Below are 24,894 nucleotides of genomic sequence, written 5' to 3'. Positions count from 1 at the left end.
TGGATTGGTGAATGGGGATATGTTGGTGAATGGGGATGTGTTGGTGAAAGGGGATGAATGCTGAATGGGGATGGGTTGGGTTGGTGAATGGGGATGTGTTGGTGAATGGGTTGGGTTGGTGAATGGGGCTGTGTTGGTGAATGGGGATGTGTTGGTAAATGGGGATGGATTGGTGAATGGGGATGTGTTGGTGACTGGGAATGTGTTGGTGAATGGGAATGGATTGGTGAATGGTGATGGATTGGTGAATGGGGATGTGTTGGTGAATGGGGATGTGTTGGTGAATGGGGATGTATTGGTGAATGGGTTGGTTGGTGAATGGGGATGGATTGGTGAATGGGTTGGGTTGGTAAATGGGGATGGATTGGTGAATGGGGATGTGTTGGTGAATGGGGATGTGTTGGTGAATGGTTTGGGTTGGTGAATGGGGATTTGTTGGTGAATGGTTTGGGTTGGTGAATGGGGATGAATTGGTGAATGGGGATGTGTTGATGAATGGGGATGGATTGGTGAATGGGGATGTGTTGGTGAATGGAGATGGGTTGTTGAATGAGGATGTGTTGGTGAATGGGTTGGGTTGGTGAATGGGATGTGTTGGTGAATGGGTTGGGTTGATGAATGGGGATGCGTTGGTGCATGGGGATGGATTGGTGAATGGGGATGTGTTGGTGAATGGGGATGTGTTGGTGAATGAGAATGTGTTGGTGAATGGGGATGGATTGATGAATGGGAATGGATTGGTGAATGGGAATGTGTTGGTGAACGGGGATGTGTTGGTGATTTAGCATGTGTTGGTGAATGGGAATGTGTTGGTGAATGGGACGGATTGGTGAATGGGGAGGTGTTGGTGAATGGGGATGTGTTGGTAAATGGGGATGGATTGGTGAATGGGGATGTGTTGATGAATGGGTTGGGTTGGTGAATGAGAATGTGTTGGTGAATGGGGATGTGTTGGTAAATGGGGATGGATTGGTGAATGGGGATGTGTTGATAAATGGGGATGTGTTGGTGAATGGGGATGGATTGGTGAATGGGGATGTCTAAGGAAAATATTGCACATTTTGTCAAAGCTTTTTGTCCTTCAGACATCAGGACAATTTTCAAGAATACCGGTGAGTGAGAAAGCAAGGTTTCTCTCTGTGAGATGAGAGTGTTACTTAGTTGGCAGGTGGGCTCTGAACCGTAGAGGATTGGAAAATGCAGCAGTTAATTATAAGTGACAATAAACTGTCAGGTTATGTTTAAATCTGAAACTGGGCATGATGACTCTGATTGGTCCAGGCATTGCCTTGAGAAATAAACCAGCAAATGGCTGTTGCCTCTTGTTGAGTTGTAACAGGCGCAGTGACTGTCTGTGTTCTTCCTGTCTGTAAGGAACAGGTACCTGTGTATTCAAGTCTGTATCTGCTGTCATGCCTCACATTGGCAGTCTGCTGCTATTCTGGGAGTTGTCACAACAATTAAAGATTTGATAAAGTAACCCAAAAACCCTGAATTCACCAGACTGTCAGACCCAGGTTGACAGAGAGTACCGTCCAGATTTCTGTATTTAACAATCAATACTGTTTATTCCAAGCACAGAGAAATACTTCCGAACCGTCATCCCATAACTTTTCGAGTTAAAACTCTACTCTCCATATAAACTCAGCAAGCGATGGTGAAGGCAACAGAGGGATTTTGGCCTTTATTTCAAAGGGAATGAAAAAATAAATATCCAGGCCACACCCGAAAGACACTGAACGCTTTAGTTCCCTTATCTAAGGAACGATATACAGGTGTTGGAGGCAGTGCAGAGAGAGGTTTGGTAAGGACGATCCCAGGTAGGGAGGGATTATCTTGTGAGCAGAGGTTGAGTAGTTTTGGGGTGGACTCATTGGAGTTGAAAAGAATTAGAGGTGACCTTATTGAAACACATTAGGGTGTGTGGCAGGGAAGGTGCACAAAGGCTGTTTTCTCCCCTCCCCCTTTATGGGACAGTCTCGGACCAGTGGGTGTCATTTCAGAGTCAGGGGGGCGGGGTGCCCACATTTAAGAATTAGTTGAGAAGGAATTACTTCAGTCAGTAGGAAATGAATCTGCAGAACTCTTCCTCACATAGGACGGTGGAGGATGAGCCATTATGTATATCGAAGACTGAGACAGCTTTTCAGTCAGGAATGGGTGATTGGGTTCGAGGCAGGAAAGTGGAGTTGTGGATTATCAGGTCAGCCAAGGGCTCATTGAATGACGGAGCAGACTTGATTAGCTGTATGTGGTGCTGGAAAAGCGCAGCAGGTCAGGCAGCATCCAAGGAGCAGGGGAATCGACGTTTCGGGCATGAGCCCTTCTTCAGGAAATCCTGAAGAAGGCCTTATGCCCGAAACGTCGATTCTCCTGCTCCTTGGATGCTGCCTGACCTGCTGCGCTTTTCCAGCAACACATTTTCAGCTCAGATCTCCAGCATCTGCAGTCCTCACTTTCTCCTTGATTAGCTGTATGGTCTACTTCAGCTCCTCTGTCTACAGTCTGATAGCTTTGCCTGATGACTGTGTTGGGACCATTCATTAGTTTCTAACATTAGTTGCCCCTCGTGTCACTCCAGTGGGCATTTCCATTCTCTGTCTACCCCAATAACCTCTGCTGTGTCAGAGTACCCCGCCTACTTAAACCAAAATATGACAGCTTGGTGAGTCCATCCATTTTGGAATGATACTTGGCTCTGAAGTGTGAATTGTTACCTAGGATACTGTAAAAGAGCATTTCCCTTCGTTGCCAGTCTGTGTAACTGCTTTAACCATGCTCTAACCGGCTGACTATCCATCCTGCTCCCTTGTCCCAAGTTTCACATGTTCTGATCCGAATTATGAGTTTACTATGTGGTTAGCTGCTTAAAAAAAGGTTTCTTTGGAAATCCATGAAATATTACCATGAACTACTCTTCCTGTTGCACCTTTAAAGAGTTGAAGACAGGTGAATTGGGAGCAATTGAGGTCATTCACTGCCTTAGGTATGTTGTCAGGGGTCAATTATTCTTCAAAAATCACCTTTGATATCCTAGCGTAAATAATCCGATGATGAAATACATGGAGTTGTTGGGTCAATTCTGTTCCCTTATACGTCCATGGTTGGCTTCTCTCCACCTTGGCCCAGAGGTCGTATATTTTGCTGAGTAGTTTTGCAGAGACTCCAATTCCTTGGCCCCCGTTGATTGTTTTCAACGTCCACCTTTTTTGTGAAATTGTTGACATTTTCCTCACCAATGTGCTGGCATTGAAGTGGATTGCCCGTCTCGGGACAAAATGAACCCAGAACCATTTCATTTCCTTGCTCAGGCCGTGCTGGAGGACTCCAGTGAGCTGTTCGATACCTTTCACGAGCGGAGGTACCTGGAGGCGAAACGTTGGAAACCTGGTGAAGATCCTTACAAACTGTACGCCTTCAACCACAGAGAGAGCGGCAGAGTTCCCAGCAACCGGGGGATCAGGGATACCAGGCATTACAGGTAGGGGGCGCTGTCTTTGTGAGGTCACCTCACATCTGGGACATTACCACCGGCACAAAAACCCCGATCTCTCACCCACCCCATCCCATAGTTCATCAAACACGTTCAAATGTACCTGTCCTTAAAGGGAACTCAAGCAAGAGAAGCAGGAGTAGGCCATTTGGCCCATCAGGTTAACCCTGCCAATCCATGGCTGACCTACGGCTTCGTTTCCACTTCCCAGCGCCACTCCCTTGACAGGTCTGCAGGAGTTAGGAGCGCAGTTGGTGTGAAGGAGAATGCCCGAGTGGGACAAGGGTCAGAGTGGGTCAGGGGTCAGAGGGGGTCAGGGGCCTGAGTGGGTCAGGGGTTAGAGTGGGTCAGGGGACCAAGGGGGAGAGTGGCCTGAGAGGGCGGTGGGCAGTGGATAGTGGGGTCAGTCCCGGTGCAGTGGGTCGGGGATGGTGGAGGGGGGGGATGTCAGTCTCGGGGCAGTGGATGAGGGATGGGGGGGTTCAGTCCTGGGGCAGTGGGCGGGGGATGGGGCGTCAGTCCTAGGGCAGTGGGGGGGGGGGTGGGGGGGGTCAGTCCCGTACTGAGCTGGGAAAGCTGTGAGCTGGTTGCAGGGTGGGTCTGGGGTTTGGTGCGGAGCGGGGATGGTATTGAACCTGGCTGTGGTGCGGGTGGTCACACCACGAGCTGCTGCACTGTCATGTTCACGTGTCATTTGTTTATCTGACTGGAATGTTGTCTGTCTTATTTCTGACTTATTAAAGAACAAAGAACAAAGATAATTTACAGCCTAGGAACAGGCCCTTAGGCCCTCCAAGCCTGAGCCGATCCAAATCTACTGTCTAAACCTGTCGGTCAATTCCTAAGCATTTGTATCCCTCTGCTCCCCACCTACTCGTGCATCTGTCCAGAAGCATCTTAAATGAATCTACCGTACCTGCCTCTACCACCTCTGCTGGCAACGCGTTCCGAACGCCCACCACCCTCTGTGGGAAGTACTTGCCGCGTGTATCCCCCTTAAACTTCCCACCTCCCACCTTGGAAGCATGACCTCACGTTATTGAATCCCTCACCCTGGGGAAAAAGCTTGTCTCTATCCACCCTGTCCAAACCCTTCATGATTTTATAAACAAAATTCTTTTTTTTTATTCCTCTTTTGTATCTAAGATTTGTACCTGGGTACTTGTACCTGGAGGCGTTGTTGTCAAACTTGTCACTCTCCTCCTGTACTGAGTGCGGGTGAGATCAGAGGATTTTCTCATTCTAAGTGCCAAGCAGTGCCTGCCACCAGTGAGAAACAATCCGAGCTGTCGTTCCTACACTGAATGGTGTTACCATCACTGAATCCCCCACTTTCAATATCCTGAGGATTACTCGTGACCAGAAACTGAACTGGACTCACCATTACAGATGAGAGCAGGTCAGAGGCTGAGAATCCTGCAGTGAGGAACTCAATTCCAACTCCTCATCTCCAAGGCACAGGACAGGAGTGTGATGGAATACTCCCCACTTGCCCTGGATGTGTGCAGCTCCAACAACACAAAGATGATTCGCACCCTCCAGGACAAAGCAGCCACTTGACTGGCACCACATCTACTCCCTCCACCACTGATGCTCAGTCGCAGCAATGTGTACCATCTACACCATGCACCCTCCAAACCCATGACCACTTACATCCAGAAGGCCAAGGGCAGCAGATACACGGGAACACCACCCCCCCCCCCTGTAAGTTCCCCTCCAAACCACTCACCCTCCTGACTTGGAAATATATCGCCGTTCCTTCACTGTCACAGGATCAGAATCCTGGAATTCTCTCCTTAAGGTCATGGTGGGTCAACCCACAGCAGGTGGGCTGCAGCGGTTCAAGAAGGCTGCTCACCCCCACCTTCCCAACGAGGGATAAATGTTGGGCCCAGTCAGTGTGACCCACGTCATGTGAATGAATAGGTTGGCTTTCCTGATGATGGGCCGTATCTGATTGTGAGCTTGCTATGTCCCTGCACTGGGTTCCCCAGTGTAACCCAGTGAAACAGCTTCCTCTTCCCAGTGTCCTGGGAACAGTGCCCCTTCTACACACACCCTTGTTAAAGCCATGCATCTAATTCTTTACCAAGAAACAGGTAGTTCCCATGCAGCATTTGGGGGTTAGACAGGCCGAACGGCCTGTTCCTCTTTGTATGTGTTCTGGAGATAATGCCACTGAGGGGATAGGGTGAAAGATGAGTTCGAACTGATTGTTGTATAGACTGAATGACACCAGGTTTGTAGTAAATTATTCATTCATTCTGGGACTATTGTGAATGCTCTCCCTCTCTGTCTCTCTGTGTTGTGGTAATGCCAATGCAGTCACTGGTCCTGCCGCATTCATTCACCAGGGATGCACCAGCCTCTGCTTGCTAACTAACATGGAGTGGTCTGTATTTGTGTAGCACCTCTCCCAACCTCAGGGCATCTCAGAGCACGTTGTCACAGATGAACCACCGTCCCTGTTGTTTTGTAAGTAACGTGGCAGCTTGCTACCGCACAGCTCGATCCCAGTAATGTGTCAATGAGCAGATCATCAGTTTCTTCTTGTTGTTGGTCAGGATTCCAGGTCGGAGTCAGCTCAGTCCCACTGGTTGGTACAGCATTCACTCAGCTCTCCAGACTAGACCAGGCTCCACAAGTCTCTCACTCAGAGACGAGGGGGTTACTAACTGAGTCGGAGCTGATGGCCTCAGACCTTGGGAGACAGGCACTCGAACCCATTCCTGATTTATTCCGTGGACACGTTCTGTTCAAATTTCCGTTATGTCAGATTCTGTCACATCGCTGTCAGAACCGCAGGAAACGATGTGGAAATGACCACGAGGAATTGAGAGCTCTGAGCTGCTCAGTGCTTCAGTGTAATTGGTGCTGCTCAAGTCCACAGTCATGAGTCCTTCAGAAAATGATATTCCCAGTTGCCAGTCCGTGTATCGGGGGCTGCTGTCTTCACTTCAGTCTCATAGAGACCTATCCCCTGAGCTCTGACAGCTCCCATATCCCCATGATTTGGAACATCTCACTCACACTGCTCTGGGGTTTGCGGAGGGAGGCTTCATCCCCCCCCATTCCACACAGACACACATACACACACAGACATACATACACACACACAGACACACACAGACATACATACACACACAAAGACACACAGACACACACAGACATACATACACACACACAGACACACATACACACACACAGACACACATACACACACAGACATACATACACACACACAGACACACACACACACACAGACATACATACACACACACAGACACACACACAGACACACACACACACAGACACACATACACACACAGACACACATACACACACAGACACACACACACAGACATACATACACACACACAGACACACACACAGACATACACACACACAGACACACATACATACACAGACACACATACACACACACAGACACACATACACACACAGACACACACACATACGCACACAGACATACATACACACACACAGACACACATACACACACAGACACACATACACACACACAGACACACATACACACACAGACACACATACACACACACAGACATACATACACACACACAGACACACATACACACACAGACACACATACACACACACAGACACACATACACACACAGACATACATACACACACAGAGACATACATACACACAGACACACATACATACACACATGTACACACATAGACACACATACACACACACAGACATACATACACACACAGACACACATACATACACACACAGACACACATACACACAGACATACATACACACACAGACACACACACATACACACACATACACACACACAGACATACATACACACAGACACACACACATACACACAGACACACATACACACACACAGACATACATACACACACAGACACACATACATACACACAGACACACACACATACACACACACAGACATACATACACACACAGACACACATTCACACACAGACATACATACACACACAGACACACATACACACACACACACATACATACACACAGACATACATACACACACAGACACACATACATACACACAGACACACATACACAGACACACATACACACAGACACACATACATACACACACACACAGACATACATACATACACACATGTACACACATGCACACACACAGACACATACATGCACACATGTACACACATGCACACACACAGACACACATACATGCACACATGTACATACACAAAGACACGTATATATACACACAGACACACATACACACACACAGACACACATACATATACACATACACACAGACACACATACACACACAGACATACATACACACAGACACACATACACACACATACACACACAGACATACATACACACAGACACACATACATACTCACAGACACACATACATACTCACACATGTACACACACAGACACACATACATATATACACATACACACACAGACATGTACACACAGACATACATACACACAGACACACACACACATACACACACACATGTACACACAGACACACATACATATACACACCTACACACACAGACATACATACATACATGTACACACACACGGACTTGTACACACATAGACACACATACATACACACATGTATACACACACCAGACACACCTACATATACACATGTACACACATGCACACACAGACACATACATGCACACATGTACACACATGCACACACAAAGACACATGTATATACACACACAGACACACATACATACACACAGACACACACACATACACACATACACACAGACACACATACACACACACAGACATACATACACACACAGACACACATACATACACACAGACACACACACATACACACACACAGACATACATACACACACACAGACACACATACACACACACACATACATACACACAGACATACATACACACACAGACACACATACATACACACAGACACACATACACAGACACACATACACACACAGACACACATACATACACACAGACACACATACATACACACACACACAGACATACACACAGACATACATACACACACACAGACACACACACACACACACAGACACACACAGACATTTCACCGGGCTTTTCACCGGGCAGAGACGCAGGCTCCAACATTCCCATTCAATCACTTCCATTGGAATGAAGCCCGAAGCTCTGGGCAGGCCTCCAGGTTCCCTGACACCAGCACGTGTTTGGGTGGCACCACGCTGGTACCAGCTTAGCTCAGTGGGTCATGTTTGTCCTCCTCGTTGATTGTACGTTGAAGTCCAGTTCCTGCCTGGGATGACGCTCCAGTACAGAGCAGAGGGGTTGCAAGACTGTTGGAAATGGTTCCTTCTCACTGAGAGATAACAAGAATCTATGTGTCTTCGGAAGCAAAAAGCTCTTGGTGCAACTCCAAGCAAGACCTTGAAACACCATTGAGGGGTGTGTAGGATAAGTTATTGTATTTTATGTTCAGACTAAACCTCGGCACAACATCGTGGGCCAAAGGGCCTGTTCTGTGCTGTATTGTTCTATGTTCTATGTTCAACTCTTCCTACCTTCTCATCATCCTTATCCTTACATTTCCACTAATCCCATCCCTATCCTCTAAATAAAACCAAATCACAACTGAGTCTCTTTATAGGTAAAAACAGCTGTAAAATTGTCCTTCTTTATTCGAATCAATCCTCACAAACTTGAAATTGAATAAATGTTGGACCTTTCTACATTAAGATGAGCTTTAAATTTGACCTGAGCTGCCTTTATGTGTCACCTGGTCCATCCTAGAATTTGCTCTGTGATATATACGTTCAGATCCCAACACTAACCCTTTCTTCAAATAGCTATCACTGTTTCACATCTCCACAGTCATTCTAGCAACAGCTAACAATATATCTCAATTATTTATTGGATGAGAAGGAGTAGGAATTATATCCTTTTTACTTACCGGCTGGTGATAGAGCCAAACAAATGCTATCCTCCCTCTCACAGAAACCCCACAGTGTGGAAGCAGGCCATTCGGCCCATCGGGTCCATAGCCACCCTTCGAAAGGCATCTCACTCAGACCCACCCCTCCTTATCTTATCCCTGCATTTCCCAGTGGTTAGCACTGCTGCCTCACAACCCCACGGACCCGGGTTCGATCCCGCCCTCGGGTGACTGTCTGTTTGGTGTTTTCGCATTCCCCCCGTGTCTGGGTGGGTTTCCTCCGGGTGCTCCGGTTTCCTCCCACAGTCCAAAGGTGTGCAGTCTCGGGGAATTGACCATGTTAATGTGCCCTATAGTGTCCAGGGATGTGCAGGCTCAGTGGGTTAGCCATGGGAAATGCAGGGTTAGGAGAGGGTAGGGTCTGGGTGGTTGGGTATGGACTTGATGGGCTGAATGGCCTGTGTCCATACTTCAGGGATTCTATTCTATGAATTTCGGTCAATATAAGGAGGGTGGGGGGGAAGGGGTGATATTGCTGTTTGACTGCTTTATGAGGTGTTATTATCCAGAGATGGGATGGGCCTTTGGGGAGGGTACACAAAAGGGTTTATGGGGGATTTTAGCTATGAAGAAAGATTGGATAGACTGGGGTTTGTTTTCACTGGAACGCAGGAGGTTGAGGGGTGACCTGATCAAAGTTGATAAGATTTGTGAATGGCATGGATAGAGAGGAAAGTACGAGGCTTTTCCCCCAAGGGTGGAGGGGTCAGTGACGAGGGGACACAGGTTCAAGGTGCGGGGACGGGGTGTTTGAAAGAGACGTGCGAGCTACGTTTTTTACACAAAGGGTGGTGAGTATTTGGAATATGCAGTCACAGGAGATGGTGGAAGCAGAGATTATAGCAACATCCAAGAAACACCCAGATGAGTACCGGAATAGGAGGGGAATAGAGGGATACGGATTCTGGAAGTGAAGGCATTTTTGGTATGGAGGGCAAAATGCGTCAGCATAAGCTTGGAGGGCCGAAGGGCCTGTTTCTGTGCTGTATTGTTCTTGGATCTGTAAGTGCGCAGTTTCATTGATGATTTAGAGGGTTTCTGAAGGTTTAGCTAATCTTGACCTCTGGCTATAAATGCAGATTAAGACAGTAACGAGAGGATCACCGTGTGAAGATTGTTAGCGAGAGAGCCAGGAGTGAGGTGGGGAGAAATATTTTTACTCAGAGTGGTTAGGATTTGGAATGTGCTCCCTGGGAGAGTGCTGGAGGTGGATTTCATAAGAGGTTTCAAAAGACAGCTGGATATAGATTTAGTTAAAAACCACACAACACCAGGTTATAGTCCAACAGGTTTAATTGGAAGCACTAGCTTTCGGAGCACCGCTCCTTCGTCATGGATTTGTATTTGAAGGTGATGAATTCAGAGGGCTGTGGAGATAGGGCTGGAGGGTGGGACTCGCTGGGTAGCTCTGTCCCAGCACAGACATGATGGGACCAATATACAAGACAACTTTCTGATTCAGTATGTGGATGTACTGACTAGAGAAGGTGCAAAACCTGACCTACTCTTGGGAAATAAGACACAGCAGGTGACTGAGGGGTCAGTGGGGGAGCACTTTGGGACCAGCGACCATAATTCTATTAGATTTCAAATTGTGATGGATAGGGATAGACCAGATCTAAAAGTTGAAGTTCTAAATTGGAGAAAGGCCAACTTTGACGGTATTAGGCAAGAACTTTCGGAAGCTGATTGGAGGCAGATGTTCACAGGTAAAGGGACGGCTGGAAAATGGGAAGCCTTCAGAAATGAGATAACAAGAATCCAGAGAAAGTATATTCCTGTCAGGGTGAAAGGAAAGGCTGGTAGGTATAGGAAATGCTGGATGACTAAAGAAATTGGGGGTTTGGTTAAGAAAAAGAAGGAAGCATATGTCAGGTATAGACAGGATAGATCGAGTGAATCCTTAGAAGAGTATAAAGGCAGGAGGAGTATACTTAAGAGGGAAATCAGGAGGGCAAAAAGGGGACATGAGATAGCTTTGGCAAATAGAATTAAGGAGGATCCAAAGGGATTTTACAAATACTTTAAGGACAAAAGGGTAACTAGGGAGAGAATAGGGCCCCTCAAAGATAAGCAAGGTGGCTTTTGTGTGGAGCCACAGAAAATGGGGGAGATACTAAACGAGTATTTTGCATCAGTATTTACTGTGGAAAAGGACATGGAAGATATAGACTGTAGGGAAATAGATGGTGATATCTTGCAAAATGTCCAGATTACAGAGGAGGAAGTGCTGGATATCTTGAAATGCAAAAAGGTGAATAAATCCCCAGGACCTGATCAGGTGTACCCGAGAACTCTGTGGGAAGCTAGAGAAGTGATTGCTGGGCCTCTTGCTGAGATATTTGTATCATCGATAGTCACAGGTGAGGTGCCCGAAGACTGGAGGTTGGCAAACGTGGTGCCACTGTTTAAGAAGGGCGGTAAGGACAAGCCAGGGAAAGGAGAGATGTGTCACCAAGATCGGAATCACGAACTATTGGCGGATGTGGGCACAATTACAATGTTTGAAAGATAAGCACGTGAATGGGGAAATGCTTGGAAGGATATGGGCTACGTGCAGGCAGGTGGGACTAGTTGGGTTTAGGACTGTGGTCGGCATGGACTTGTTGGACCGAATGGCCTGTTTCCATGCTGTCTGAGGGCCAATGTCTCAGCCAATCCCAGTTTTCCTCATTGTCTGACCTGTTTGAATATTGCTCCTGACCCTAAATCTTTCTCACTGGTTTCTATCTCTCAGGCCTCATACCAGAGGTTTACAGTCAGGTTATGGCTTTTCAAACATGTTTCCTGTTGTAATGTGTCATTATAGCCCAGGCCAGAACCCCCCCCCCCCCTCAAAATATTGTAAGTAGCTAGCCTGCACCCTAACGTTTCCTTATTTCGAAGGCGGATTTGAAGTGGGTGTTCCAGGTGTGATGCAGCTGGTCAAACCACTTGGTTTTAAGCAAAACAGAATTTATTTAAACGCTCCAGTTGAAACACAAATAAAAGGAAGCGGACTTTGGAATAACAACTGTTTGAAAACTCAAGCAACTCGATACAACTAAAGAGCTGTTCCAATTCCCGTAACGACCCATAAACACACCCCTTGGCATAAAATGTAAATTCAGACACTGTTTTCCAGGCAGGAGAGATTTCAGGGAGAGGAGCCAGTCAGGACTCATCTGCTGAAGCATGGAACCCTTTTACCCAGACATTTCGGTACCTCTGCCTTTAAGACCTCTTTTGAAAAAAAAAACCCAAGGAAGGAATAACTTTGTTAAAGTGACAGCATCAGCACATTGGGAAATGTGTCAGCCAATTTATACCCGAGGATGCTCCCTCAAAGAGCACGATGAGAACATGCTTTTGAAGCATTAGTGAAAAAATAACCATTAGCTCTTCTTTGTCCAGAGGCACGGGATCTTTCAAAGAGCCAGAGATATATGTCTTATCTGAACATTGGCTCCTCTGACAGTGTGGCACTCCCACAATACTGCAGTGGCACAAAAACCTTCATCTTTGTCACTCAAACTCTGGGATGGGGGTTTGAACTCAGAACGTGTTGCCTCAGATACACAAAGGCGTCGTTAACTGAGTCGCTGCTGACTCTGTTTTAACCTCTCTTTAGTCTCTTTGTGTGCCTTTCACATCCTAACGTTTCTGTCACACACAGAGGAGAACGGCAGCCTCTTGCCTCTCGGAGTTCCTCTCTGTTTCACCCTCTCTAATGGTCCTCCTCAGCTGATCTACCTGATAGCTCACCGTTCTCCTATTTCAGATGTGTCCCCTCCACAGAGGCGGACCCAGAAGTTCCAGGAGTCTCGGACACGGGGAGTGGGTTAGACGGATGTCCCCTGATGGTTATTCTCTGTGTCTCCTCACAGATGCTCGATGCAGCAGTACAGCGCTGACCTGCCTCCCACCAGCATCATCATCACACTCCATAACGAAGCCAGATCTGCCCTACTGCGGACTGTCCAAAGGTGAGAGTCAGCACTGCCTCCAGCACTTCACTGACTGCAGCCTGAGCTCAGCATTGAACACAGCAATCCCCAGTGCATTGGGTGTGTCTGTGTGTGTGTGAGAGAGAGAGAGAGCATGTGAAAGAGGGAGTATGAGGGAGACAGAGAAGGAATGTGAGATAGAGAGAGAGAGAGAGCTAAGAAATGTGAGAGACACAGAGAGCATGTGAGAGAAGAAGTGAGAGAGAGGAGTGTGAGAGAGCGAGTGTGATAGAGAGAGTGCGTGAGAGATCGAGTGTGACAGAGAGAGTGTGTGTGACAGAGCGAGTGTGATAGAGAGAGTGCGTGAGAGCGAGCATGATAGAGAGTGTGTGTGAGAGCGCGAGTGTTACAGAGAGAGTGTGTGAGAGCGAGCATGATAGAGTGTGTGAGAGAGCGAGTGTAACAGAGTGTGCATGTGTGAGAGCGAGCGTGATAGTGTGTGTGGGAGAGCGAGTGTGACAGAGAGAGTGTGTGTGAGAGAGCGAGTGTTACAGAGAGAGTGTGTGTGAGAGAGCGAGCATGATAGAGAGTGTGTGTGAGAGAGCGAGTGTGACAGAGAGTGTGTGCGAGAGAGCAAATGTGACAGAGTGTGTGTGAGAGAGCGAGCATGATAGAGAGTGTGTGTGAGAGAGCGAGCGTGATAGAGAGTGTGTGTGAGAGAGCGAGCATGATAGAGAGTGTGTGCGAGAGAGCAAGTGTGACAGAGAGTGTGTGCGAGAGAGCAAATGTGACAGAGTGTGTGTGAGAGAGCGAGCATGATAGAGAGTGTGTGTGAGAGAGCGAGTGTGACAGAGAGAGTGTGTGAGAGAGCGAGCGTGATAGAGAGTGTGTGTGAGAGAGCGAGTGTGATAGAGAGTGTGTGTGAGAGAGCGAGTGTTACAGAGAGTGTGTGAGAGAGCGAGTGTAACAGAGTGTGCATGTGTGAGAGCGAGCGTGATAGTGTGTGTGGGAGAGCGAGTGTGACAGAGAGAGTGTGTGTGAGAGAGCGAGCGTGATAGAGAGTGTGTGTGAGAGAGCGAGTGTGACAGAGAGTGTGTGCGAGAGCGAGCATGATAGAGAGTGTGTGAGAGAGAGCGAGTGTAACAGAGAGAGTGTGTGAGAGAGCGCATGTGACAGAGAGAGTGTGTGTGAGAGAGCAAGCGTGATAGAGAGTGTTCGTGTGTGAAAGCGCGTGCCAGAGTGTGTGTGGGAGAGTGAGCGTGACAGAGAGAGTGTGTATGAGAGCGCGAGCGTGATAGAGAGTGTGTGTGAGAGAGCGAGCGTGATAGAGAGTGTGTGTGAGAGAGCGCGAGCGTGATAGAGAGTGTGTGTGAGAGAGCGAGTGTGACAGAGACAGTGTGTGTGAGAGAGCGAGTGTGACAGAGAGAGTGTGTGAGAGCGCGAGCGTGATAGAGAGTGTGTGTGAGAGAGCGCATGTGACAGAGAGAGTGTGTGTGAGAGAGCGAGCGTGATAGAGAGTGTGTGTGAGAGAGCGAATGTGACAGAGTGTGTGTGAGAGAGCGCATGTGACAGAGAGAGTGTGTGAGAGCGCGAGCGTGATAGAGAGTGTGTGTGAGAGAGCGCATGTGACAGAGAGAGTGTGTGTGAGAGAGCGAATGTGACAGAGTGTGTGTGAGAGAGCGCATGTGACAGAGAGTGTGTGTGAGAGCGCGAGCGTGATAGAGAGTGTGTGTGAGAGAGCGAATGTGACAGAGTGTGTGTGAGAGAGCGAGTGTAACAGAGAGAGTGTGTGAGAGCGAGCATGATAGAGTGTGTGAGAGAGCGAGTGTAACAGTGTGCATGTGTGAGAGCGAGCGTGATAGAGAGTGTGTGTGAGAGAGCGAGCGTGATAGAGAGTGTGTGAGAGAGAGCGAGTGTAACAGAGAGAGTGTGTGAGAGCGAGCATGATAGAGAGTGTGTGTGAGAGAGCGAGCGTGATAGAGAGTGTGTGTGAGAGAGCGAATGTGATAGAGAGTGTGTGTGAGAGAGCAAGTGTAACAGAGAGAGTGTGTGTGAGAGAGCGAGTGTGACAGAGACAGTGTGTGTGAGAGAGCGAGTGTGACAGAGAGAGTGTGTGAGAGCGCGAGCGTGATAATGTGTGTGAGAGAGTCATGTGACAGAGAGAGTGTGTGTGAGAGAGCGAGCGTGATAGAGAGTGTGTGTGAGAGAGTGAGCGTGATAGAGAGTGTGTGTGAGAGAGCGCATGTGACAGAGAGAGTGTGTGAGAGAGTGAGCGTGATAGAGAGTGTGTGTGAGAGAGTGAGCGTGATAGAGTGTGTGTGAGAGAGCGCATGTGACAGAGAGAGTGTGTGAGAGCGCGAGCGTGATAGAGAGTGTGTGTGAGAGAGCGAGCGTGATAGAGAGTGTGTGTGAGAGAGTGAGCGTGATAGAGTGTGTGTGAGAGAGCGCATGTGACAGAGAGAGTGTGTGAGAGCGCGAGCGTGATAGAGAGTGTGTGTGAGAGAGCACATGTGACAGAGAGAGTGTGTGTGAGAGAGCGAGCGTGATAGAGAGTGTGTGTGAGAGAGCGAATGTGACAGAGTGTGTGTGAGAGAGCGCATGTGACAGAGAGAGTGTGTGAGAGAGTGAGCGTGATAGAGAGTGTGTGTGAGAGAGTGAGCGTGATAGAGAGTGTGTGTGAGAGAGTGAGCGTGATAGAGAGTGTGTGTGAGAGAGTGAGCGTGATAGAGAGTGTGTGTGAGAGAGCGAATGTGATAGAGAGTGTGTGTGAGAGAGTGAGCGTGATAGAGAGTGTGTGTGAGAGAGTGAGCGTGATAGAGAGTGTGTGTGAGAGAGCGAGTGTGACAGAGAGAGTGTGTGAGAGAGTGAGCGTGATAGAGAGTGTGTGTGAGAGAGCGCATGTGACAGAGAGAGTGTGTGAGAGCGCGAGCGTGATAGAGAGTGTGTGTGAGAGAGCACATGTGACAGAGAGAGTGTGTGTGAGAGAGCGAGCGTGATAGAGAGTGTGTGTGAGAGAGCACATGTGACAGAGAGTGTGTGTGAGAGCGCGAGCGTGATAGAGAGTGTGTGTGAGAGAGCGAATGTGACAGAGTGTGTGTGAGAGAGCGAGTGTAACAGAGAGAGTGTGTGTGAGAGAGCGAGCGTGATAGAGAGTGTGTGTGAGAGAGCGAATGTGACAGAGTGTGTGTGAGAGAGTGAGCGTGATAGAGAGTGTGTGTGAGAGAGCGAGTGTAACAGAGAGAGTGTGTGTGAGAGAGTGAGCGTGATAGAGAGTGTGTGTGAGAGAGCGAATGTGACAGAGTGTGTGTGAGAGAGCGCATGTGACAGAGTGTGTGTGAGAGAGTGAGCGTGATAGAGAGTGTGTGTGAGAGAGCGCATGTGACAGAGAGAGTGTGTGAGAGAGTGAGCGTGATAGAGAGTGTGTGTGAGAGAGCGCATGTGACAGAGAGAGTGTGTGTGAGAGAGCGAGCGTGATAGAGAGTGTGTGTGAGAGAGTGAGCGTGATAGAGAGTGTGTGTGAGAGAGCGCATGTGACAGAGAGAGTGTGTGTGAGAGAGCGAGCGTGATAGAGAGTGTGTGTGAGAGAGTGAGCGTGATAGAGAGTGTGTGTGAGAGAGTGAGCGTGACAGAGAGAGTGTGTGTGAGAGAGCGAGTGTAACAGCGAGTGTGTGTGAGAGTGTGCGTCAGAGAGTGTGATAGAGTGTCTGTGAGAGAGCGAGTGTAACAGAGTGTGTGTGAGAGAGTGAGTGTAACAGAAAGAGTGTGTGTGAGAGAGCGAGCGTAACAGAGAGAGTGTATATGAGAGTGTGCGTGACAGAGAATGTGACAGAGAGAGTGTGTGGGAGAGAGCGAGTGTAACAGAGAGAGTGTGTGAGAGTGAACATGATAGAGAGTGTTTGTGAGAGAGCGAGTGTAACAGAGAGTGTGTGTATGAGAGTGTGTGTGAGAGAGAGTGTGACAGAGAGAGTGTGCGTGAGAGAGAGTGTGACACAGAGAGTGTGTGTGAGAGTGTGCGTGACAGAGAGAGTGTGTGTGTGAGAGTGATTGTGATAGAGAGTGTACATGAGAGAGCAAGTGTGACAGAGTTTGTGAGACAGCGAGTGTGACAGAGTGTGTGAGAGAGCGAACGTGACAGAGAGAGAGTGTGCTAGAGAGCGAGCGTGACAGTGTGTTTGAAGTGAGCGTGACAGTGTGTGAGAGAGAGCAAGCGTGACAGAGAGAGTGTGAGTGAGCGTGACAGAAAGTGTGTGAGAGCAAACATGACAGAGAGAGAATGTGTGTCTGTGAGTGAGTGTTTGTGTATGATTGAGTGTGTGTCTGTGAGTGTGTGTGCATGTGTGTATGATTGAGTGTGTGTGTGTGAGCATGTGTGTGCGTGTGATTGAGTGTGTGTGTGTGATATTGAGTGTGTGTTTGTGATTGAGTGTGTGTGAGATTGAGTCCGTGTGTGTGATTGAGTGTGTGTGTGAGATTGAGTTCTGTGTCTGTGAGTGAGTGTGTGAGCATGTGCCTATGATGGAGTGTGTGTGTGTGAGTGTGATTGTGTGATTGTGTGTGTGTGAGAGATTGAGTTGTGTGTGTGAGATTGAGTGTGTGTGTGTGTATTTGATTGTGTGTTATTGAATGTGTGTGTGAGAGTGTGTGTGATTGCGTGTGCGTGTGTGTGATATTGAGTGTCTATGAGTGAGTGTGTGTGTGTGATTGTGTGAGTTAGTGTGTGCGTGTGACTGTCTATGAGTGCGTGTGTGTGTAAGATTGAATGTGTATGTGCGATTGAGTGTCTATGAGTAAGAGTGTGTGTGCGTGATTGAGTGTCCATGAGTGTGTGTGTGATTGTGAGTGTGCATGTGTGAGTGCGTGTGATTGAGTGCCTGAGTGTGTGTGTGATTGTGAATGTGTGCATGTGTGAGCGTATGTGTGTGTTTGAGTGTGTGTGCATGTGTGTGTATGTGTGTGTTTGAGTGTGTGTGCATGTGTGTGTGATTGAGTGTGTGTGCAAGTGTGTGAGTGTGTGCATGTGTGTGTGTGCGTGAGTGCGTGTGAGTGTGCATGTGTGATTGTGTGTGTGTGTGTGTGTGTGCGTGTGCATGTGTGAGTGCGTGTGTGAGTGTGAGTGCGTGCGTGTGTGTGTGTGTGCGTGCGTGTGTGAGTGCGTGTGTGAGTGTGAGTGCGTGTTAGAATATATGAAGCCTTTGGAACTGAAAGACCATGCAGTAGAAAATGCTGATTGCATTGTGTAAACAGAGAGATGTCCACCTCTGGCTGAGCGATATCCCAGGATGTTGTGGGAGGCGGGGGGAGGAAATAAGGGGGACCCTGACCCAAATGTTTAAACCATCCCTGACCACGGGAGAATTACCAGAGGACTGGAGGACAGCTATTGTAGTTTCACTTTAGCAGAAGGTTGGTAGAGATTGACTAGGGAATTCTAGACTAGTTACTACTAACTCGAGACTAGTTAGTCTAACGTCAGTGGGAGGGAAACCTTTGGAGGAAATAGTGAAGGGGAAAATAAATCTCCCTTCAAAGTTTGATCCGGGATAGTCAGTGCGGCTTTGTCAGTGGGAGGTCATGCCTAACAAATCTGGTGGAGTTTTCCCCAGGGGGTGGTTCTGTCTGTGGAGACAGGTCACACAGTTGGCAGGTGGATCCACACTTGGGTGGTGATGGGAGTCAGGGGATGGTGGGAGAAGGTTGTTTGGGAGACTGGACCCCAATGTGCAGGAGTGACTGCTGGTTCCTTATTATTTGGAATATTCATAAACACTGGAGATGAGATTGTGAAGGGTTGATACACAAGTTTGCGGATGACACAAAGATTGGCTGGGTGGCTAATGGTGAGGAGACAAGGGGTTAGATTCTCGGAAGATATAAATGGAGTGGTCAGATGGGTAGGTCAGGGGCTGATAGAGTTTAACGCTGATACATGTGAGGGTGATATACTTTGGAAGAAAGAACAGGATAAGGGAGGACTCGATGAATAGCAAGACACCAGGAATTCATCTCTCACATTACCTCCTTAGAACATTGAACAGTACAGGCCCTTCGGCCCTCGATGTTGTGCCGACCTGTCATACCAATCCGAAGCCCATCTATCCTACACTATTCCATTCTCATCCATATGTTTATCCAATGACCATTTGAGTGCCCTCAAAGTTGGCGAGTCTCCTACTGTTGTAGGCAGTGCGTGCCACACCCCTACTACTCTCTGTACCTACCTCTGACATCTGTCCTATATCTATCACCCCTCAATTTAAAGCTATGCCCCCTCGTGCTCACCGTCCCCATACTTGGAAAAAGGCTCTCCCTGTCCACCCTATCTAACCCTCTGATCATCTTATATGTCTCTATTAAGTCACCTCTCAACCTTCTTCTCTCTAACGAAAACAGCCTCAAGTCCCTCAGCCTTTCCTCATAAGACCTTCCCTCCATACCAGGCAACATCCTAGTAAATCTCCTCTGCACCCTTTCCAAAGCCTCCACATCCTTCTTATAATGCGGTGACCAGAACTGTACACAATATTCCAAGTGCGACCTCACCAGAGTTTTGTACAGCTGCAGCATAACCTCATGGTTCCGGAACTCGATCCCTCTATTAATAAAAGCTAAAACACTGTACGCCTTCTTAACAACCCTGTCAACCTGGGTGGCAACTTTCAAGGATCTGTGTACATGGACACTGAGATCTCTCTGCTCATCTACACTACCAAGAATCTTACCATTTAATCCTGTTTCTCCTTCCAAAGTGAATCACCTCACACTTGTCCACATTAAACTCCATTTGCCACCTCTCAGCCCAGCTCTGCAGCTTATCCATGTCCCTCTGCAACTTGCAACATCCTTCAGCACTATCTACAACTCCACCGAACTTAGTGTCATCCACAAATTTATTAACCCATCCTTCTACACTCTCATCAGGTCATTATGACGAACAGCAGTGGCCCCAAATCAGATCCTTGCGGTACACCACTAGTAACTGGACTCCAGAATGAATATTTCCCATCAACCATCACCCTCTGTCTTCTTTCAGCAAGCCAATTACCGATCCAAACTGCTATATCATCCTCAATCCCATATTTCGTACAATAGCCTACCGTGGGGAACCTTATCAATCACCCCTCCAGTTCAGATGAAGACTATCCTGTCTGTAGAGGTCCCACCTACCCCAGAAAGAGCCCCAATTATCCAAAACCCTCCCTCCTGCACCATCCCAGTAACCACGTGTTCAACTCCTCTCTCTCCCTATTCCTCGCCTCGTTAGCACGTGGCACGGGCAACAAACCAGAGACAACAACTCTGTTTGTTCTAGCTCTGAGCTTCCACCCTAACTCCCTGAATTTCTGCCTTAAATCCTCATCTCTCTTCCTACCTATGTCTTTGGTGCCGATGTGGACCATGACTTGGGGATGCTCCCCCTCCCCCTTAAGGATCCCAAAAACACAATCAGAGACATCACGAACCCTGGCACCTGGGAGGTAACACACCAACCGTGAGTCTCTCTCGTCCCCACAGAACCTCCTATCTGTCCCCCTAACTATGGAGTCCCCAATGATTACTGCTCTGCTCCTCTCCCCCCTTTCCCTTCTGAGCAGCAGGGACAGACTCTGTGCCAGAGCCCTGTGCCCCTTGGCTTTCCCCTGGTAAGTCGGATGCCCCCCACAATATCCAACGTGGTATACTTGTTGTTGAAGGGAACGGCCCAGGGGACCCCTGCATTGCCAGCCGGTTCCCTTCCCGTCTCCTGACTGTAACCCATCTCCCTTCCTCTTCTCCCTGAGGTGTGACCTACCCCCCGGTAACCCCTCTCAATAACCCCCTCTGCCTCCCGAATGATCTGAAGTTCATCCAGCTCCAGCTCCTTGTTCCTATCATTTATCATCCAGGCATATCATTTATAAATAAAATGAGGAAGTCAGTAGGTTGTCAGGGACTTCATAAATCACCTGGGGACAGTTGATTCCATTCAGAGCTCAGTATAAATGTCATTTGTTCTTGTTTGTGATTTCTCTTCACTCACTGACCCTGACTGAGAATTACTTCCTGACTAACTCTCTCGAGAATTCAGTCACCGAAAGTGGACTTTGCTGGGACCTGAGGCACACCTTCAGATGAATAAAATGAATCCCATCGCTTTTTCTCATCAAATTTCTCTTCAAACTCTCTCTAAGTTCTTCGTGTCTGACTGAGGTTCACAATCTGTCTGTTGTTGGACTGATCCTGGGAAGACAATGGAGATATGCCTATCCCAGCATTCATAGCTGGGGGTGGAAAACCCTCTTTTTTTTTCTCACAATGACCCTGCCAACTGAGCTCACTGCTGCACGGAATTCTTATATAAACCTGACAACAAGTCCATTTCACAGGAAGGATTCAGTCCACAGACGGAGCAGCAAGCCATTACAAATAGAACTTCATTTTATAGGAGGGCAAGAGTTGATCAGCTGGTCACCATTGGTCAGTCAGTCGTGTTAGGTCAACCACATGCTGTTGGTACATGGGCTGTGATTGGTAGACTGGCTGTCATTGGTACATGGGCTGTGATTGGTAGACTGCATGTCATTAGTAAATGGGCTGTGATTGGTAGACTGACTGTTATTGGTACATGGGCTGTGATTGGTAGACTGAATGTCATTGGTACATGGGCTGTGATTGATAGACTGCGTGTCATTGGTAAATGGGCTGTGATTCGTAGACTGGAGGTCATTGGTAAATTCCTTCTTTGAGGGCTCTTGTGGTGCGGTGGTAGTGTCTGTGCCTCTGGGATAGAAGGCGCAAGTTTGCATTCCTCCTGTCTCAGAGGCATGTTATAACATGTCTGAGCAGGTTATTAACTCTAATTTGTCCTTTGATTAACTTCCACAGACTGTGGTGAGATCCCACAGTTGGTTCTTCCTGAGTGACTGAATCCTTTCTGTCTTGTTTCCATGGCAGCGTGCTGAACCGGACTCCTGCTTACCTCGTCCATGAGATCATTCTCGTCGATGACTTCAGCGAGGACCGTAAGTGGTGGGCCGCGTTGTAGCTGCTGTTCTCTTTAACCCAGGACAGAAAAACCCTCCAATCTCCCTGCCTCTGTAACCATGTTCCAAGGGAATTTGATTAAAATGAAGAATAGAAAAGTGGGAAGTGAGGGGTGAGGAAGAGGTTGATTCAGTGGAGAAATAAACACTGCTGTTCGTACAATGAGCTGAGGGGTCGCATTGAGTGATGTGGCTTCTAACTTACTATCCCCTGCATCAGTTATACTGCCTTCCACGAAGCCAGTCAGTGTGTGAATGTGACATTGTCTGAAGGAGAAAAGCTGCAGGCAGAATTGGAAGGCAGATTTCAGCATCTTGGTGAACAGTGCCATCCACAGGACAGAGCCGGCAACTGGACCGTTACAGTCAATTGTTTACATAGGTGATTTCAATTCTGAATGGTCGCGTAGGCTGTGAACGCGTTATCTGTTCATATGGAAATGTCAAATGGTGTGAGACCAGTTGTCCCATTGCATTAGTCTGTGGCTGAGCTTTTATCCCTCGCACAGAGAACGGGCTGAGGTGATCTCCTCCCGTACTGCTCACTAAACAAAGCTTTTCACTGTACTTAGGTACAAGTGACGACAGTAAATCAAATCAAATCAGTCAATTAGCAGCAGAAGGTGTTAGTTAGAGGGGAGTGAACATGTCCATGAATGAAAGCTATAAGTTTAAAAGGGCTAAAGATGGACTTGGTGGAGCAAAGCAGCGATTCCGGGAGACCGTGGGATTTGGGAATTTCATATTTACTGTAATGCAAGGAATTCTTGATGCTGTAAGACGAGCACTTTTTTAAATCCTCTCGGATGTAGTTTATCAGGGCCTGGGGATTTATTGACCTTCAATCCCCAATTCCCCCAATACTCTATCCCTACAGATACTGATTTTCTTCAGTGCCTCCTTCTCACTAAACCCTGTGTTCCCTGAAGTTCCCAGGATGTTAGGTGTCCTCCTTTGTGAACACAGATTCAGAGTTGGTCAGCTGTTTCTTTGTTCTGCATTATAAATGTCCCTGGTTCTGTCTGGAAAGGACCTATATTTGTCTCCACTAATCTTTTTCTCTTCACACATCTGTCAGAAACTTTACGAGTCTTTGTGTTCCCCACAAGCTTACACTCATATTCTGTTTCCCCCTTTCTGAATCAATCCCTTTATCCTCGTTCATGACCTGTTGTTTTTCTAGCTAATTGACGTGCCCCTTCCTTGGATCTAATACTGGCCCTAATTTCCCTCGTAAGCCATGTTTTTCTGTCTTTCCCATTTTATGAAATGGGACAGGAATGGACAATTGTGACAGTTCATCCATGTGCTTTCTGAACGTCTGCCGTTGCCTTTCCAACATCATCCCGTTCAGCGACGTTCCCCAATCTCTCCGCCAACTCCCCGCCTCAAACCGGGATCCTCTCTCTGTTTGGATTCCGGAGCCGAGTCAGCGAATCCCCTCCATCTTTTTCCGTGTTGCTGAGGAATTCTCTCACCTTGTGGTCGCTCCTTACCCAAGGGGCCTGTACAACTAGACGTCCAATTATTCCTTTCTCATGACGCAACACCCAGTCTAGGACGGCTGTTCTCCAAATGCTTCTTCAATGTACGAGTTCAGAAAACCATCCCTTTGACACTTCCATCTCGCTGATATAATGGGCAATTTGATTAGCTCAATCTCAATGCAGATAAAATACAATTACACGTGTTCCTGTATTGCACATATCTCAAACTTCCTGTTCCCACCATCGCCCATCCAGGCTGTCCCCATGAATACTGATGGAACCCCCCTGACCTTCCCAGCTGGGCCTACCCTGACTGGCACGCGGCACTGGTATTAATCCTGAGTTTGCTACCTTTCAGGTATCTCGTGGTTCGATACAAAAACACTTCACAATTAAATCCCCGATAACAATTCTCACACCTTCCCCTGAACGGCTGTTACACCCCCACCCACCTACCCACACACACACAGACACACACACACACACAGACACACACACAGACACAGACACACACACACACACACACACACACACACACAGACGCACACACACAGACACACACACACACAGACACACACACACACGCACACAGACACACACACACAGACACACACACATACGCACACACACACACAGACACACACACACAGACACACACACACAGACACACACACACGCACACACACAGACACACACACACACAGACACACACACAGACACACACACACAGACACACACACACACAGACACACACACACACAGACGCACACACACACACACACACACACAGACACATACGCACACACACACACACACACATAAGCACACACACAGGCACACACACACACACAGATGCACACACACACACACACAGACACATACGCACACACACACATACGCACACACAGGCACAGA

At 47.8% G+C, this 24,894-nt stretch overlaps 1 protein-coding gene across 1 annotated transcript in view; it reads left to right on the top strand.

The window, feature by feature from the left end:
* The first annotated feature begins 3,278 nt into the window (after positions 1-3,278).
* Positions 3,279-24,894, top strand: part of galnt14 (UDP-N-acetyl-alpha-D-galactosamine:polypeptide N-acetylgalactosaminyltransferase 14 (GalNAc-T14)) — a 316,616-nt gene continuing 295,000 nt past the window's right edge. Inside the window, exons 1-3 of the mRNA XM_072548892.1 lie at positions 3,279-3,481; positions 13,413-13,511; positions 22,404-22,471. Of these exons, the coding sequence (XP_072404993.1) occupies positions 3,279-3,481; positions 13,413-13,511; positions 22,404-22,471 (370 nt within the window). The remainder of the gene's footprint in view (positions 3,482-13,412; positions 13,512-22,403; positions 22,472-24,894) is intronic.

This window comes from Chiloscyllium punctatum, chromosome 3 (genome assembly GCF_047496795.1).
Source record: "Chiloscyllium punctatum isolate Juve2018m chromosome 3, sChiPun1.3, whole genome shotgun sequence".
In the NCBI taxonomy this organism is placed as follows: domain Eukaryota; kingdom Metazoa; phylum Chordata; class Chondrichthyes; order Orectolobiformes; family Hemiscylliidae; genus Chiloscyllium; species Chiloscyllium punctatum.
Note: the sequence above shows the minus strand (reverse complement) of the source record. Positions and strands in the feature narration are given on the sequence as shown.